This window comes from Oncorhynchus mykiss, chromosome 18 (genome assembly GCF_057628025.1).
Source record: "Oncorhynchus mykiss isolate SJ-2025 chromosome 18, ASM5762802v1, whole genome shotgun sequence".
Lineage (NCBI taxonomy): Eukaryota > Metazoa > Chordata > Actinopteri > Salmoniformes > Salmonidae > Oncorhynchus > Oncorhynchus mykiss.
In genome coordinates this window covers 73442742-73460016 of record NC_143039.1, presented here as the reverse complement: position 1 = coordinate 73460016, position 17275 = coordinate 73442742, and the positions used below count along the sequence as shown (strand labels likewise).

General features: G+C 42.2%; 1 protein-coding gene across 3 annotated transcripts; it reads left to right on the top strand.

The window, feature by feature from the left end:
• Nucleotides 1-1706: 1706 nt before the first annotated feature.
• LOC110496706 (XK-related protein 8) lies at nucleotides 1707-17273 on the top strand. 3 transcript variants are annotated; one of them, XR_016488621.1, is made up of 4 exons: nucleotides 1707-2174; nucleotides 11104-11294; nucleotides 13180-15546; nucleotides 15649-17273. XR_016488621.1 is itself a non-coding variant. In XM_021572743.3 (3 exons), the coding sequence occupies exons 1-3, from the start codon at nucleotides 1855-1857 to the stop codon at nucleotides 13908-13910; spliced, it is 1242 nt and encodes a 413-aa protein (XP_021428418.2). In that variant the 5' UTR covers nucleotides 1707-1854; the 3' UTR covers nucleotides 13911-17273. The 3 variants fall into 3 exon arrangements, 1 of the variants encoding a protein (XP_021428418.2); XR_016488620.1 differs by having other exon boundaries at nucleotides 13180-16213; nucleotides 16316-17273; XM_021572743.3 differs by having other exon boundaries at nucleotides 13180-17273.
• Nucleotides 17274-17275: the final 2 nt, after the last annotated feature.

Sequence of the window (17275 nt, the reverse complement as noted above, 5' to 3'; positions counted from 1 at the left end):
GTAACGTTATCTACCTGAGGACCCGTAGTGATGTCAGTAACGTTATCTACCTGAGGACCCATAGTGACTTTAGTAACTTTATCTACCTGAGGACCCATAGCGATCAAATTGTATTTGTCACACACAGTGAAATGCTTACTTTACAAGCCCTTAGCCAACAATGCAGTTTTAAGAAAAATACATATTTTGATTTGTTTAACACTTTTTTGGTTACTACATGATTCCATATGTGTTATTTCATAGTTTTGATGTCTTCACTATTATTCTACAAAAATAAAGAAAGAAAACACTGTGAAAAAGTATTTCCTTCCTTTATAATTTTCTCTAGTTTTGCATATTTGTGATTCGTACTGTTATCAGATCTTCAACCAAAACCTTTTATTTGAAAAAGGGAACCTGAATGAACAAATAACACAACAATGACATACTTATTTCCTTTATTTCATAAACTAAGTTATGCAACACCCACAATGCCCCTGTGTGAAAAGTAATTGCCCCCTTACAAATCAGTAACTGGTTGTGCCACCTTTAGCTGCTTCAACTCAGTGACATTTATGGGTTTTCAAGCATGAACTGCTCTTTTCAAGTCCTGCCACAACATCTCAATTGGGATTAGGTCTGGATTTTGACTAGGCCATTACAAAACTTCAAATGTGTTGCTTTTTAACCATTTTCATGTAGACTTGATTGTGTGTTTTGGATCATTGTCTTGCTGTGTGACCCAGCTGCGCTTCAGCTTCCTCTCCCTGACTGATGACCTGACATTCTCCCGTAGAATTCTCTGATACAGAGCAGAAATTATGGTTCCTTCTATTGAGGCATGTTGTCCAAGTCCTGAGGCAGCAAAGCATCCCCAAACCATCACACTACCACCACCACCATGCTGACCCCAAACCATCACACTACCACCACCATGCTGACCCCAAACCATCACACTACCACCACCATGCTGACCCTAAACCATCACACTACCACCACCATACTGACCCCAAACCATCACACTACCACCACCATACTGACCCCAAACCATCACACTACCACCACCATGCTTGACCGTTGGTATAAGGTTCTTACTGTGGAATGCAGCGTTTGGTTTTAGCCAGGCATAATGGGTCCCATGTCACGCCAAAAAAAGTTACTCTTTCGAATCCTCTGTCCATAGAACATTCTTCCAAGAGTCTTGATGATCATCCAGGTGCTTTTTGGAACACTTGAGTCAACTTTTTGGATGACATTTGTCCCATTAAAGCCCAATTTGACTCCAATGCTTCCCAAAGTTGTATCACGTTGCCTGGATGTCCTTTGGATGGTGGACCATTCTTGATACACACGGGAAACTGTTGAGTGTGGAAAAACCCAGCAGGGTTGCAGTTCTTGACACAAACCGGTGCGCCTGGAAACTACTACCCTACCTTGTTCAAAGGCACTTAAATCTGTTGTATTGTCTATTCACCCTCTGAATGGCACACACACACAATCCATGTCCACATTGTCTCAAGGCTTAAAAAAATCTTCTTTAACCTGTCTCCTCCCCTTCATCTACACTGATTTAAGTGGATTTAACAAGTGACATCAATAAGGGATCATCATCTCATCATGTTGCCTACAACTTAAAATACTCTGTTATATGCAAAATGTCTCTTGTCCCTCCCCCAAAAGCATTTGGGAGGCGGGAGGAATGAAAACCGGCTGTACTTCTGTCGTTTGCTTACTTTCAGTTTCACAGTGCAAGGGTTCCTCCACAGTGAGGAGACGTCAAACGTAATGCATTCTTTCTCTCTCTCTCTCTCTCATTGGGTTGATAAGTGCTAGAGCCAACGCAACCGTGTGAATTTTCAGTTTTACACAGCCACCATGGAGGAGGACGCGGGACAATCTATCCCATTCAAGTACCCCGCCTCTGACTTCTTGTTGACTGTCGGCGGTATGTTGTTTTTTCTCCTGGATGTGGTACTAGACGTGTGGGCGGTGGTGACTTTCTATCAACAAGAGGCCTACGTGTTCATGGGACTGCTGATGTTTCTACTACTAGGCTCCTCAGCCCTGGTCCAGGCTTTCAGCTGGCTGTGGTACCACTATGACAAGGACAGCACTGAGACCAGGACAGAGAGCCTTGTGAAGAGCCTTCACTCACTCAAGATCCTTCATGTGTTCCAGATGGGAGTCTACCTCAGGTTCAGTTAAACTTTTGTTGACTTGAATTTGTTGAACTGGGAAAAGAAACAGTCACGGACTGTGTTGATATCCTAAGGAACTTGTATATCCAGTGTTGGAAAAGATACCCAATTGTCATACTTGAGTAAAAGTAAAGATACCTTCATAGAAAATGACACAAGTAAAAGTGAAAGTCACCCAGTAAAATACTACTTGAGTAAAAGTATTTGGTTTTTATAGATACTTAAATATCAAAAGTAAAAGTATAAGGGCCATTCTGAATCGGTGTTTTTTCTGTCCCCAGGACATTACGTGCATACATATTCATGAAAAGTATCTGTATAATACATTATATTATCAAGCAAAGTGTCTTGCACTTTGTCCTAATTGCAATTTGAAGATACATCATGTAAAACCTTCATTAAAAACTACCTAGAACACTGAAAAAAATGGATTTTTAGCCTGTCCCCACTCTCTAACACTACACTTCACCATGAAATATAAGGATTAGAATCGTTACCCTGACACCCCCCCCCCCCCCCCCCCCCTTTCAAAAAACCTGGGACATTCCACTAGTCACATGATCAAGTAGCATCATTTGGATGGAAGTAGCATCATTTGAGTCTCCTGAAGGCCAACTTCTTGCAAATTCTTTAAATAATAGACCTGTACAAGGTATTTCCATAGCTGGTAAAGAAATGATTATAAGCCAGCTGGCTGAGGATACTACACTTATTCTGAAAGACGCTAACCAAATTCCCATATCGATCCATGTGATACAATCCGTTTCCAAAGTGTCTGGTCTATATCTTAACATTAAGAAATGTGAACTCATGGCTGTTAAAGATTGTGTGACACCTTCATATTATGGTATTCCAGTAAAAGAAGAACTTACATATTTAGGCATAACCATTACAAAGGATCAGGAGTCTAGAGGCTTACTAAATTTTAACCCTCTTATTAAAAAAACCCAGAAGAAACTAAATCAATGGCTACAGAGGGACTTATCTTTAAAAGGTAGAAGAGTCCTAATAACCAAGGCTGAAGGTATCTCTAGACTAACATATGGTGCTCTATCTTTATATCTTGACAGTAAAATAAGTAAGGAGATAGGCCAGATGCTTTTCAACTTTCTTTGGAGAAACCGTATTAGGAAAACTGTTGTAATGAACACTTATGGTGAATGGTGGACTGAATTTTCTGGACTTTAAATAATACTTTAAATAATACTTTTAAGGTCAATTGGATAAAACAATTCCTAAGAAGACCCACTTCCATCTGGAATGTTATTCCTCATCATGTCTTCTCTACTTTTGGTGGCCTTAACTTCATGTTGTTTTGCAATTATAATATTGACAAAGTTCCAGTGAAACTTTCTGCTTTTCATCGGCAGGTTTTCTTGTCATGGTCCTTAATTTATAAACACAATTTTTCTCCACGCAGATATTATATATGGAATAATCGGGATATATTGTATAAAAATACCTCTCTGTTTTTAGAATATTGGTTCCGAAATAATATCCTATTGGTGAGCCAACTGGTAAATGCAGAGGGTCTTTCACTCAGTTATAAAGAATTCTTATCCCTTTACAAGGTCCCTGTAACACCTAAAGATTTTGCAATTGTTTTAGATGCCATTCCCTCAGGTGTTGCTCTGTTATTCAGGAACGTGTCAAGACCTGACCCTCAGAGCCTACCTTCTATTGACCCTGTTGACTCATCAGTAGGAAAGACCTGACCCTCAGAGCCTACCTTCTATTGACCCTGTTGACTCATCAGTAGGAAAGATTTGTTTCTCTTTTGGTCCATTCAACAACAGAGCGATACGATCCTTGTTTCAGCAGGATGTTGTATCTATACCTTATGTCATGCCTTATGTCATGCCTTATGTCATGCCTTATGTCATGCCTTATTGGAATGGATTTATTGATAATATCTGTTGGAAAAAAGTTTGGATGTTCCACACACATACCTACTTGTTAACAAAATTAAGGAAGTTTCCTTTAAAATTATTCATAAATATTATCCTGCCAACCACTATATGAAGAAGTTTAAGGAAAACATCAACTCAAATTGCTCCTTTTGTAATGACCACCCAGAAGCAGTGTTGCATCTTTTTTGGCATTGTATTCATGTAAGAGAACTGTGGCAAGACATCAGTAGATTTATAACTGAACACATTTAAGAAGATTTTACACTATTGTGGAGAGATGTACTACTTGGATTCTTTACCTACGATAGAAATAAGCTGAAACATTTTTATGTCATTCATTTCATTGTTCTTTTGACCAAATTTCATATTCATAAATGTAAATTTACAATGAAAAAAACACATTTTCTTACCTTACAAAAACTGTATTGAACTGCATTTTAAGACAATTAAATACGCTACTAACAAAAAAGCTGTTTAGAATTACAAGTGTGTGTATGTACAGTGCCTTGCGAAAGTATTCGGCCCCCTTGAACTTTGCGACCTTTTGCCACATTTCAGGCTTCAAACATAAAGATATAAAACTGTATTTTTTTGTGAAGAATCAACAACAAGTGGGACACAATCATACAGTGGAACGACATTTATTGGATATTTCAAACTTTTTTAACAAATCAAAAACTGAAAAATTGGGCGTGCAAAATTATTCAGCCCCTTTACTTTCAGTGCAGCAAACTCTCTCCAGAAGTTCAGTGAGGATCTCTGAATGATCCAATGTTGACCTAAATGACTAATGATGATAAATACAATCCACCTGTGTGTAATCAAGTCTCCGTATAAATGCACCTGCACTGTGATAGTCTCAGAGGTCCGTTAAAAGCGCAGAGAGCATCATGAAGAACAAGGAACACACCAGGCAGGTCCGAGATACTGTTGTGAAGAAGTTTAAAGCCGGATTTGGATACAAAAAGATTTCCCAAGCTTTAAACATCCCAAGGAGCACTGTGCAAGCAATAATATTGAAATGGAAGGAGTATCAGACCACTGCAAATCTACCAAGACCTGGCCGTCCCTCTAAACTTTCAGCTCATACAAGGAGAAGACTGATCAGAGATGCAGCCAAGAGGCCCATGATCACTCTGGATGAACTGCAGAGATCTACAGCTGAGGTGGGAGACTCTGTCCATAGGACAACAATCAGTCGTATATTGCACAAATCTGGCCTTTATGGAAGAGTGGCAAGAAGAAAGACATTTCTTAAAGATATCCATAAAAAGTGTTGTTTAAAGTTTGCCACAAGCCACCTGGGAGACACACCAAACATGTGGAAGAAGGTGCTCTGGTCAGATGAAACCAAAATTGAACTTTTTGGCAACAATGCAAAACGTTATGTTTGGCGTAAAAGCAACACAGCTGAACACACCATCCCCACTGTCAAACATGGTGGTGGCAGAATCATGGTTTGGGCCTGCTTTTCTTCAGCAGGGACAGGGAAGATGGTTAAAATTGATGGGAAGATGGATGGAGCCAAATACAGGACCATTCTGGAAGAAAACCTGATGGAGTCTGCAAAAGACCTGAGACTGGGATGGAGATTTGTCTTCCAACAAGACAATGATCCAAAACATAAAGCAAAATCTACAATGGAATGGTTCAAAAATAAACATATCCAGGTGTTAGAATGGCCAAGTCAAAGTCCAGACCTGAATCCAATCGAGAATCTGTGGAAAGAACTGAAAACTGCTGTTCACAAATGCTCTCCATCCAACCTCACTGAGCTCGAGCTGTTTTGCAAGGAGGAATGGGAAAAAATGTCAGTCTCTCGATGTGCAAAACTGATAGAGACATACCCCAAGCGACTTACAGCTGTAATCGCAGCAAAAGGTGGCGCTACAAAGTATTAACTTAAGGGGGCTGAATAATTTTGCACGCCCAATTTTTCAGTTTTTGATTTGTTAAAAAAGTTTGAAATATCCAATAAATGTTGTTCCACTTCATGATTGTGTCCCACTTGTTGTTGATTCTTCACAAAAAAATACAGTTTTATATCTTTATGTTTGAAGCCTGAAATGTGGCAAAAGGTCGCAAAGTTCAAGGGGGCCGAATACTTTCGCAAGGCACTGTATGTCCCTTAAGATCCTTGTGTAATGTGATATTGTACCCCCCAGCGCCGCCCTCTATCCCCCTAGCCCAATTGTCCTTTGTATATTAGTTATATATACTTGTGTTCCCACATGTACTTCCTGTATTGATTTGTTAACAACAAAAAAGCATGGCTCCCGTTGATGACATCACAGCATTAACAAATTGTAGAAAATAAATACAATAAAATAATTCACTCTTGAAAGTAATGTAATACATTTTTAAAACAACCTTAATAATAAATTAAAATAAATATGAGGGATTTTTGGTGAAATACATAAAGTATATTTTACATACATCGATTAATTATAATACTATTCTCTTCATTTTAAGTTTTGCAGTTGGAATTACTAAAGGTGTTTTCAGTTTAACTTTTTGGACGACATGGGACCCACTATGCCTGGCTTGCATAACTTAGTTTATGAAATAAAGGAAATAAGTATGTCATTGTTGTGTTATTTGTTCATTCAGGTTCCCTTTTTCAAATAAAAGGTTTTGGTTGAAGATCTGATAACAGTACGAATCACAAATATGCAAAACTCGAGAAAATGACAGTACCAGTCAAGTTTGGACACACCTACTCATTCCAGGGTTTTTCTTTATTTGTACAATTGTCTACATTGTAGAATAATAGTGAAGACATCAAAACTATGAAATAACATATGGAATCATGTAGTAACCAAAAAGGTGTAAAACAAAATCTTCAAAGTAGCCACCCTTTGCCTTGATGACAGCTTTGCATACTCTTGGCATTCTCTCAACCAGCTTCATGAGGTAGTCACCTGGAATGCATTTCAATTAACAGGTGTGCCTTGTTAAAAGTTCATTTGTGGAATTTCTTTCCTTAATGCATTTGAGCCTTATTTGGTAAATCCCATGTCCATATTATGGCAAGAACAGATCAAATAAGCAAAGAAAAATGGCAGTCCATCATTACTTTAAGACCTGAAGGTCAGTCAATCTGGAACATTTCAAGAACTTTGAACATTTCTTTTAAGTGCAGTCGCAAAAACCATCAATCGCTATGATGAAACTGGCTCTCATTAGGACCGCCATAGGAAAGGAAGACCCAGAGTTACCTCTGCTGCAGAGGATAAGTTCATTAGAGTTACCAGCCTCAGAAATTGCAGCCCAAATAAATGCTTCATGGAGTTCAAGTAACAGACACATCTCAACATCAACTTTTCAGAGGAGACTGTGTGAATCAGGCCTCCATGGTTGAATTGCTGCTACGAAACCACTACTAAAGGACACCAATAATAAGAAGAGACTTGCTTGGGCCAAGAAACATGAGCAATGAACATTAGACCGGTGGAAATCTGTCCTTTGGTCTGATGAGTCCAAATGTGAGATTTTTGGTTCCAACCGCCGTGTCTTTGTGAGACACTGGTGACACTGTCTGTGATTTTATTTAGAATTAAAGGCATATTTAACCAGCATGGCTACCACATAATTCTGCAGCGATACAACATCCCATCTGGTTTGCACTTAGTGAGACTATCATTTGCTTTTCAACCGGATAATGACCCAAAACACAACTCCAGGCTGTGTAAGGTCTATTTGACCAAGAAGGGGAGTGGTGGAATGCTGCATCAGATGACCTGGCCTCCACAATCACCTAACCTCAACCCAGTTGAGATCGTTTGGGATGAGTTGGACCGTAGCCAACAAGTGCTCAGCATATGTGGGAACTCCTTCAAGACTGTTGGAAAAGCATTCCTCATGACAATGGTTGAGAGAATGCCAAGTGTGCAAAGATGTCATCAAGGCAAAGGGTGGCTACTCTGAAGAATCTAAAATATATTTTGATTTGTTTAAAAAAAAATGTTGGTTACTACATGATTCCATATGTGTTACTTCACTACAATGTCTTCACTATTATTCTACAATGTAGAAAATAGTAAAAAATAAAGAAAAACCCTTGAATGAGTAGGTGCGTCCAAACTTTTGACTGGTACTGTATGTGTACATTTATTTTGCCATGCTGCACATGCAACGATCAGAAGTAAAATAACAACCCAATGTTTATATCCCAGGACAAATTAGCTAGCAACAGCAAGCTAGATAGCTAATTTGCCATTAATGTTTAATGCTTTTTGACCTGTCCCCAAGTTAATATAGTTGGTTCAGAGTTCGTTTTGATATTTCATCCTGCGTGTTCTGATCATGTCAGGTGTGGGTGGACAAAATCAGCAAGCGCGCGAGTGGTCTGGTCAGCATGTTAGGCACTGCATCGCAGTGCTAGAGGTGTCACTACAGATCCGGGTTTTGTCGCAGCCGGTCTCGACCCATGAGGCGCCGCATTATTGGCCCAGCGTCGTCCTGGTTAGGGGAGGGTTTGGGATGGCCTTGTCCCATCTCGCTGTGGCGGGCCTGGCGCATTGCACGCTGACACATTGGTGCGGCTGTCTTCCGGGTTATGCGGTCAGTGTGTCAAGAAGCAGTGCAGCTTGGCAGGGTCGTGTTTTGGAGGACGCATGGCTCTCGAGCGTTGCCTCTCCTGAGTCCGTACGGGAGTTGCAGCGATGGGACAAGACTGTAACTACCAATTGGATATCACCAAAAAGGGCTAAAAAATAAATAATTTATAAAAAATATATTATTTAGAATTTAAGCATTTGTGTTTATTGAATCTGCTAGATCAGAGGCAGTAGGGATGACCAGGGATGGGAAAGGGGGATACCTAGTCAGTTGTCCAACTGAAATGTGTCTTCCGCATTTAACCCAACCCCTCTGAATCAGAGAGGTGCGGGGGGCTGCCTTAATCGACACCACGTCTTCGGCGTCTGGGGAACTGCCTTGCTCAGGGGCAGAATGACCGATTTTTACCTTGTCAGCTCGGGGATTCGATCCAGCAACCTTCTGGTTACTGGCCCAACGCACTAACCACTAGATAAGTGCGTGAATTGGACCACTTTTCTGTCTGGCTAACAAGTCGTTTTTGGGTGTCAGGGAAAATGGATGGAGTAAAAAGTACATGATTTACTTTAGGAATGTAGTGGAGTGAAAGTTGTCAAAAATAGTGAAGTGCAGTACTTAAGTAGTACTTTAAAGTATTTTTACTTAAGTACTTTGCAACACTGGTTTTCACAATCCTTGTGAGCTTTAAGTCTGGCAAGCAAGGCTCCTTTAAGAAACTGTTTGCCTTTCTGCCGACTGCTCCCCTGATCGCGTCGCAGTCGAAATAAATATGTAAGCAAATACCATTTCAAACTGCCACATGTTTAAGAGGATACAGCAACATTGTCGTAGTGAGTAGTACATGAGTAGTACATTGTCGTAGTGAGTAGTACATGAGTAGTACATTGTCGGAGTAGTAGAATCTTGGTGTAGAACATTGCAGTAGTGGAAAAAGTATCCAATTATCATACTTGAGTAAAAGTAAAGATAACCTTAATAGAAAATGACTCAAGTAAAAGTCACCCAGTAAAATTTTACCTAAGTATATTTTAAACCAAATATTTTTACTCAAGTAACAAAAGTCAAAGTGTAAATAATTTCAAATTCCTTATATTAAGGTAACTTGACGGCACCATTTAAAATAATAATAATATATTTATACATTTTTTTTAAATGTTAAATTACGGATAGCCAGGGGCATTCTCCAACACTCAGGCGTCATTTACAAACGAAGCATGTGTTGTTTAGTGAGTCCGCTAGATCAGAGAAAGTAGGGATGACCAGGGATGTTCTGCTGATTAGTGTGTGAACTGGACCATTTTCCTGTCCTGTTAAGCATTCAAAATGTAACGAGTACTTTTGGGTGTCAGGGAAAATGTGTGGAGTAATGTAATTACATTTAGTAATGTAGTGAAGTAAAAGTAGTCCAAAATATAATTAGTAAACTACAGATACCCCAAAAACCTACTTAAGTAGTACTTTTACTTAGGGACTTTACACCACGGGAACATTAGCAGGGTAGCCTAGTGGTTAGAGTGTAGAGGCGGCAGGGTAGCCTAGTGGTTAGAGTGTAGGGGCGGCAGGGTAGCCTAGTGGTTAGAGTGTAGAGGAGGCAGGGTAGCCTAGTGGTTAGAGTGTAGAGGCGGCAGGGTAGCCTAGTGGTTAGAGTGTAGAGGAGGCAGGGTAGCCTAGTGGTTAGAGTGTAGAGGAGGCAGGGTAGCCTAGTGGTTAGAGTGTAGAGGAGGCAGGGTAGCCTAGTGGTTAGAGTGTAGAGGCGGCAGGGTAGCCTAGTGGTTAGAGTGTAGAGGCGGCAGGGTAGCCTAGTGGTTAGAGTGTAGAGGCGGCAGGGTAGCCTAGTGGTTAGAGTGTAGAGGCGACAGGGTAGCCTAGTGGTTAGAGTGTAGAGGCGGCAGGGTAGCCTAGTGGTTAGAGTGTAGAGGCGGCAGGGTAGCCTAGTGGTTAGAGTGTAGAGGCGGCAGTGTAGCCTAGTGGTTAGAGTGTAGAGGCGGCAGGGTAGCCTAATGGTTAGAGTGTAGAGGCGGCAGGGTAGCCTAGTGGTTCGAGTGGAGGGGCGGCAGGGTAGCCTAGTGGTTAGAGTGGAGGGGCGGCAGGGTAGCCTAGTGGTTAGAGTGTAGAGGCGGCAGGGTAGCCTAGTGGTTAGAGCGTTGGACTAGTAACCGGAAGGTTGCAAGTTCAAACCCCCGAGCTGACAAGGTACAAATCTGTCGTTCTGCCCCTGAACAGGCAGTTATCCCACTGTTCCTAGGCCGTCATTGAAAATAAGTATTTGTTCTTAACTGACTTGCCTGGTTAAATAAAGGTAAAAATAAAAATTGTCAGAGTAGCACGTTCTTGAAGTAGTATATTCTCTGAATGTTTCCCCTCACATCTCAAGGCAGAAACACCATTGTAACCAAACTCCTTTTTATAGAATAAAAATAAATAAATAATAACTATGTATGTGGCTGTCATTTTAGATATGCTGGTCTTGTGAGGATCTCGATATGTGGCTTCTGCTGTAGAAAGCGTTACATGGAGGGCAACGCCGTGTATCTGACCCATGACCTTAGCCTGCTGCGCCTCATCGAGACCTTCTCTGAGAGCGCGCCACAGCTTGTCCTCATGATTACCATCATCATCCAGAGGGGAGAGGTGGAGCCCATTACAAGTACGTAAAAGCAAACACAGAATTACTTAGAACGCAAAGACCTTGAGGGACAGTTGAAGTTGGAAATTTACATACACTTATGTTGGAGTCATTAAAACTCGTTTTTCAACCACTCCACAAATTTCTTGTTAACAAACTATAGTTTTGGCAAGTCGGTTAGGACATCTACCTTGTGCATGACACAAGTAATTTTTCCAACCATTGTTTACAGACAGATTATTTCGCTTATAATTCACTGTATCACAATTCTAGTGGGTCAGAAGTTTACATACACTATGTTGACTGTGCCTTTAAATAGCTTGGAAAACTCCAGAAAAGTATGTCATGGCTTTAGAAGCTTCTGATTGGCTAATTGACATAATTTGAGTCAATTGGGGGTGTACCTGTGGATGTATTTCAAGGCCTACCTTCAAATTCAGTGCCTCTTTGCTTGACATCATGTGAAAATCAAAAGAAATCAGCCAAGACCTCCACAAGTCTGGTTCATCCTTGGGAGCAATTTCTAAACGCCTGAAGGTACCACGTTCATCTGTACAAACAATAGTACGCAAGTATAAACACCATGGGACCATGCAGTCGTCATACTGCTCAGGAACGAGACGCGTTCTGTCTCTTAGAGATGAACGTACTTTGGTGCAAAAAGTGCAAATCAATCCCAGAACAACAGCAAAGGACCTTGTGAAGATGCTGGAGGAAACAGGTACAAAAGTATCTATATCCACAGTAAAACGAGTCCTATATCGACATAACCTGAAAGGCTGCTCAGCAAGGAAGAAGCCACTGCTCCAAAACCACCATAAAAAAGCCAGACTACAGTTTGCAACTGCACATGGGGACAAATATCATACTTTTTGGAGAAATGTCCTCTGGTCTGATGAAACAAAAATAGAACTGTTTGGCCATAATGACCATCGTTATGTTTGGAGGAAAAAGGGGAGGCTTGCAAGCCGAAGAACACCATCCCAACCGTGAAGCATAGGGGTGGTAGCATCATGTTGTGGGGGTGCTTTGCTGCAGGAGGGACTGGTGCATTTCACAAAATAGATGGCATCATGAGGAATTAACATTTTGTGGATATATTGAAGCAACATCTCAAGACAACAGTCAGGACGTTAGAGCTTAGTCGCAAATGGGTCTTCCAAATGGACAATGACCCCAAGCATATTTCCAAAGTTGTGGCAAAATGGCTTAGGGACAATAAAGTCAAGGTATTGGAGTGGCCATCACAAAGCCCTCACCTCAATCCCATAGAAAATGTGTGGGCAGAACTGAAAAAGCTTGTGCGAGCAAAGAGGCCTTACAAACCTGACTCAGTTACACCAGCTCCGTCAGGAGGAATGGGCCAAAATTCACCCAACTTATTGTGGGAAGCTTGTGGAAGGCTACCCAAAACGTTTGACCCAAGTTAAACAATTTAAAGACACTCAGTATTTGGTAGCATTGCATGTTAACTTCTGACCCACTTGGGAATGTGATGAAAGAAATTAAAGCTGAAATAAATCACTCTCTACTATTATTCTGACATTTCACATTCTTAAAATAAAGTGGTGCTCTTAACTGACATGACAGGGAATTTTTACTAGGATTAAATGTCAGGAATTGTGAAACGGAGTTTAAATGTATTTGGCTATGGTGTATGTATGTAAACTTCTGACTTCAACTGGATATCTGGATATAAATTATATAGCTTGTAACTATGCCCCAGAATTTTCAATGGTCTTGCCCTACTCATAATTTAAGAGGTGACTGACTCCAGACCTGATGATACATTTTTATAATTCCTTTCATTGACAGATAACTTGATTGTCTGTTATTTAACATGCCGAGTTCATTGACAGTTTTACCTGATATAATATCCTGAATTTGTTTTTTTTCTCTCCCTCAGTCTTGAAGGCACTTGGTTCAGTGTCTGCCATCGCCGTCAGCGTGACCATGTATCACCGCTCCCTGCGTTCCTTCCTCCCAGACAAGGCCAAGCAGGGCTGGGGCTCCTCAGTGGTCTACTTCCTGTGGAACCTGCTCCTGATTGGTCCACGTGTGGCAGCAGTCGCCCTCTTTGCTTCGGTCTTCCCCTGCTTCATCGCTGCCCACTTCCTGTCTTCCTGGATGGTTCTATTTTTTGTCGCCTGGCAACTGAAGACAAACTTCATGGACAGCGGCGGCGGAGAATGGCTCTACCGGGCCACCGTAGGTCTCATCTGGTACTTTAGCTGGTTCAGCATAGTGGAGGGGCACACCAGGCAGCGGAGCACCATCTACCACACCTGGATAGGAGTGGATATTGGGATGCTTTGTGGTTTTTGGGTGTGGCAGATGATGAAGAACCCTCCAAATCTTGAACTGCCACTAGATCCCTATGTCATCTTTGTCATTATGATCTCACTCTACATAGCTGGACTCTGTCTCAAGGTGACATACTACAAGTTCTGTCACCCAAAGATTACAAAGCAGGAAGAAGTTGAGTGTCATCTCGAGCTGATGTCGGAGTCTGTGGTGGTCCCCCCAAATGGGGAAGATGTGGTTGACTTTAGGTTTATGGGTCATACAGAGCGTCCAGAACCGTCCGTCAGGGTCAATAAAAGGATGAGGAATTTAGCTGGTAATTTTTACTCTTAATCCAGATTATCAGATGGCTCCTACGCATTGAGAAGACTGTATGGGCTTGTTCAACATTGCAGCCGATAACCCAGCCAGGCAACTGCCAACGGACTGATCTACAAATGACCTTGGCTCATAAATAACTACTCATTATTTGTTGATCAGTCACAATTTAAACACACAATGAGTGAAAGGTCTGTCTGTTTTCAAATCCATCCTTGTACTTGATGAATTAATGTCAGTAATTAGTAGGGAACTCCCCTCACCTGGTTGTCTAGGTCTTCAGGGAAAGGGAAAAACCAAAAACCCACACTCAGCTCTCCGTGGAATGAGTTTTACACCCCTGCCCTACTTAAACGAACCAGCTCTACAGCTTGAAACACTGAGAAATGTTGACGCTTTCATTAAAATGACTGGAATGATTTGTTCTATGAAGACGAGGATGGCGATATGAGACAGTCCTGTTTGGCACAGTGCATTTCTAAATATGAAGGTAAACAGTGCATTTCTAAATATGAAAGTAAACATTATAGTAATGTTTATCATGGTCATGAACTTGTCTCATTAATGTGACCTTGTGAGTACAGCTAATCAGGGTTACTTATTGACAGTGGTGGAACAAAATAATAAATTGACATACTTTAGACTTTAATAAACGTAAAGATACTTTTACTTTAGTAATTTTCACCCAGTAAAATACTACTTCAGTAACTCTAGAAGTATTTGGTTTGAAATATACCTAAGTATCCAAAGAAAATGGAATTGCTAAAATATAGTTAAGTCAAAAGTAGTTCATTATTAAACAAACCAAACAATGTTTTGTATTTATTTATTTATTTATAGATAGCCAATGGCACACCAACATTGTTTAGCGAGTCCGTCAGATCAGGTAGTAGGGGTGACCAGGGATGTTCTCTGTTTAGCGAGTCCGCCAGATCAGGTAGTAGGGGTGACCAGGGATGTTCTCTGTTTAGCGAGTCCGCCAGATCAGGTAGTAGGGGTGACCAGGGATGTTCTCTGTTTAGTGAGTCCGCCAGATCAGGTAGTAGGGGTGACCAGGGATGTTCTCTGTTTAGCGAGTCCGCCAGATCAGGTAGTAGGGGTGACCAGGGATGTTCTCTGTTTAGTGAGTCCGCCAGATCAGGTAGTAGGGGTGACCAGGGATGTTCTCTGTTTAGTGAGTCCGCCAGATCAGGTAGTAGGGGTGACCAGGGATGTTCTCTGTTTAGTGAGTCCGCCAGATCAGGTAGTAGGGGTGACCAGGGATGTTCTCTGTTTAGCGAGTCCGCCAGATCAGGTAGTAGGGGTGACCAGGGATGTTCTCTGTTTAGTGAGTCCGCCAGATCAGGTAGTAGGGGTGACCAGGGATGTTCTTTGTTTAGCGAGTCCGCCAGATCAGGTAGTAGGGGTGACCAGGGATGTTCTCTGTTTAGCGAGTCCGTCAGATCAGGTAGTAGGGGTGACCAGGGATGTTCTCTGTTTAGCGAGTCTGTCAGATCAGGTAGTAGGGGTGACCAGGGATGTCCTCTGTTTAGTGAGTCCGCCAGATCAGGTAGTAGGGGTGACCAGGGATGTCCTCTGTTTAGCGAGTCCGCCAGATCAGGTAGTAGGGGTGACCAGGGATGTTCTCTGTTTAGCGAGTCCGCCAGATCAGGTAGTAGGGGTGACCAGGGATGTCCTCTGTTTAGCGAGTCCGCCAGATCAGGTAGTAGGGGTGACCAGGGATGTTCTCTGTTTAGTAAGTCCTCCAGATCAGGTAGTAGGGGTGACCAGGGATGTTCTCTGTTTAGTAAGTCCTCCAGATCAGGTAGTAGGGGTGACCAGGGATGTTCTCTGTTTAGTAAGTCCTCCAGATCAGAGGCAGTAGGGGTGACCAGGGATGTTCTCTGTTTAGTAAGTCCTCCAGATCAGGTAGTAGGGGTGACCAGGGATGTTCTCTGTTTAGTAAGTCCTCCAGATCAGGTAGTAGGGGTGACCAGGGATGTTCTCTGTTTAGTAAGTCCTCCAGATCAGAGGTAGTAGGGGTGACCAGGGATGTTCTCTGTTTAGTGAGTCCGCCAGATCAGGTAGTAGGGGTGACCAGGGATGTTCTCTGTTTAGCGAGTCCGCCAGATCAGGTAGTAGGGGTGACCAGGGATGTTCTCTGTTTAGCGAGTCCGTCAGATCAGGTAGTAGGGGTGACCAGGGATGTCCTCTGTTTAGTGAGTCCGCCAGATCAGGTAGTAGGGGTGACCAGGGATGTCCTCTGTTTAGCGAGTCCGCCAGATCAGGTAGTAGGGGTGACCAGGGATGTTCTCTGTTTAGCGAGTCCGCCAGATCAGGTAGTAGGGGTGACCAGGGATGTCCTCTGTTTAGCGAGTCCGCCAGATCAGGTAGTAGGGGTGACCAGGGATGTTCTCTGTTTAGTAAGTCCTCCAGATCAGGTAGTAGGGGTGACCAGGGATGTTCTCTGTTTAGTAAGTCCTCCAGATCAGGTAGTAGGGGTGACCAGGGATGTTCTCTGTTTAGTAAGTCCTCCAGATCAGAGGCAGTAGGGGTGACCAGGGATGTTCTCTGTTTAGTAAGTCCTCCAGATCAGGCAGTAGGGGTGACCAGGGATGTTCTCTGTTTAGTAAGTCCTCCAGATCAGGCAGTAGGGATGACCAGGGATGTTCTCTGTTTAGTGAGTCCTCCAGATCAGAGGCAGTAGGGGAGACCAGGGATGTTCTCTGTTTAGTAAGTCCTCCAGATCAGAGGCAGTAGGGGAGACCAGGGATGTTCTCTGTTTAGTGAGTCCGCCAGATCAGGTAGTAGGGGAGACCAGGGATGTCCTCTGTTTAGTGAGTCCGCCAGATCAGGTAGTAGGGGTGACCAGGGATGTTCTCTGTTTAGCGAGTCCACCAGATCAGGTAGTAGGGGTGACCAGGGATGTTCTCTGTTTAGCGAGTCCACCAGATCAGGTAGTAGGGGAGACCAGGGATGTTCTCTTGATAAGTGTGTGAATTGGACCATTTTCCAGTCAAAATGTAACGAGTACTTTTGGGTGTTAGGGAAAACATATGGAATATAAATAGGCAAAAAGATACCACAAAAACAAACAAACAACTTAAGTAGTACTTTACAGTATTTTTTTTTACTTAAGTACTTTACTGCTTCCTGAAATGTTAGCAGGGCGTGGACTCTGTCAGGACTAGATGGTAAATACCCCGAGGGGATGTGAGAATGTAATGTTTAACAGTGCAGTTGGGGTGGCCAGTTCTGAGTGAATGTGCCAATGTCCTCCGTCTTTTGTGTGCAGTGTGCTGGACTGTCTGGTTTCATGTGTGTGATGTGAATGTGATACTTTTTGTACAGTGATGCCAAAGGCAAATAAATAAATAAATAAATAAAATGTCCATACAGGT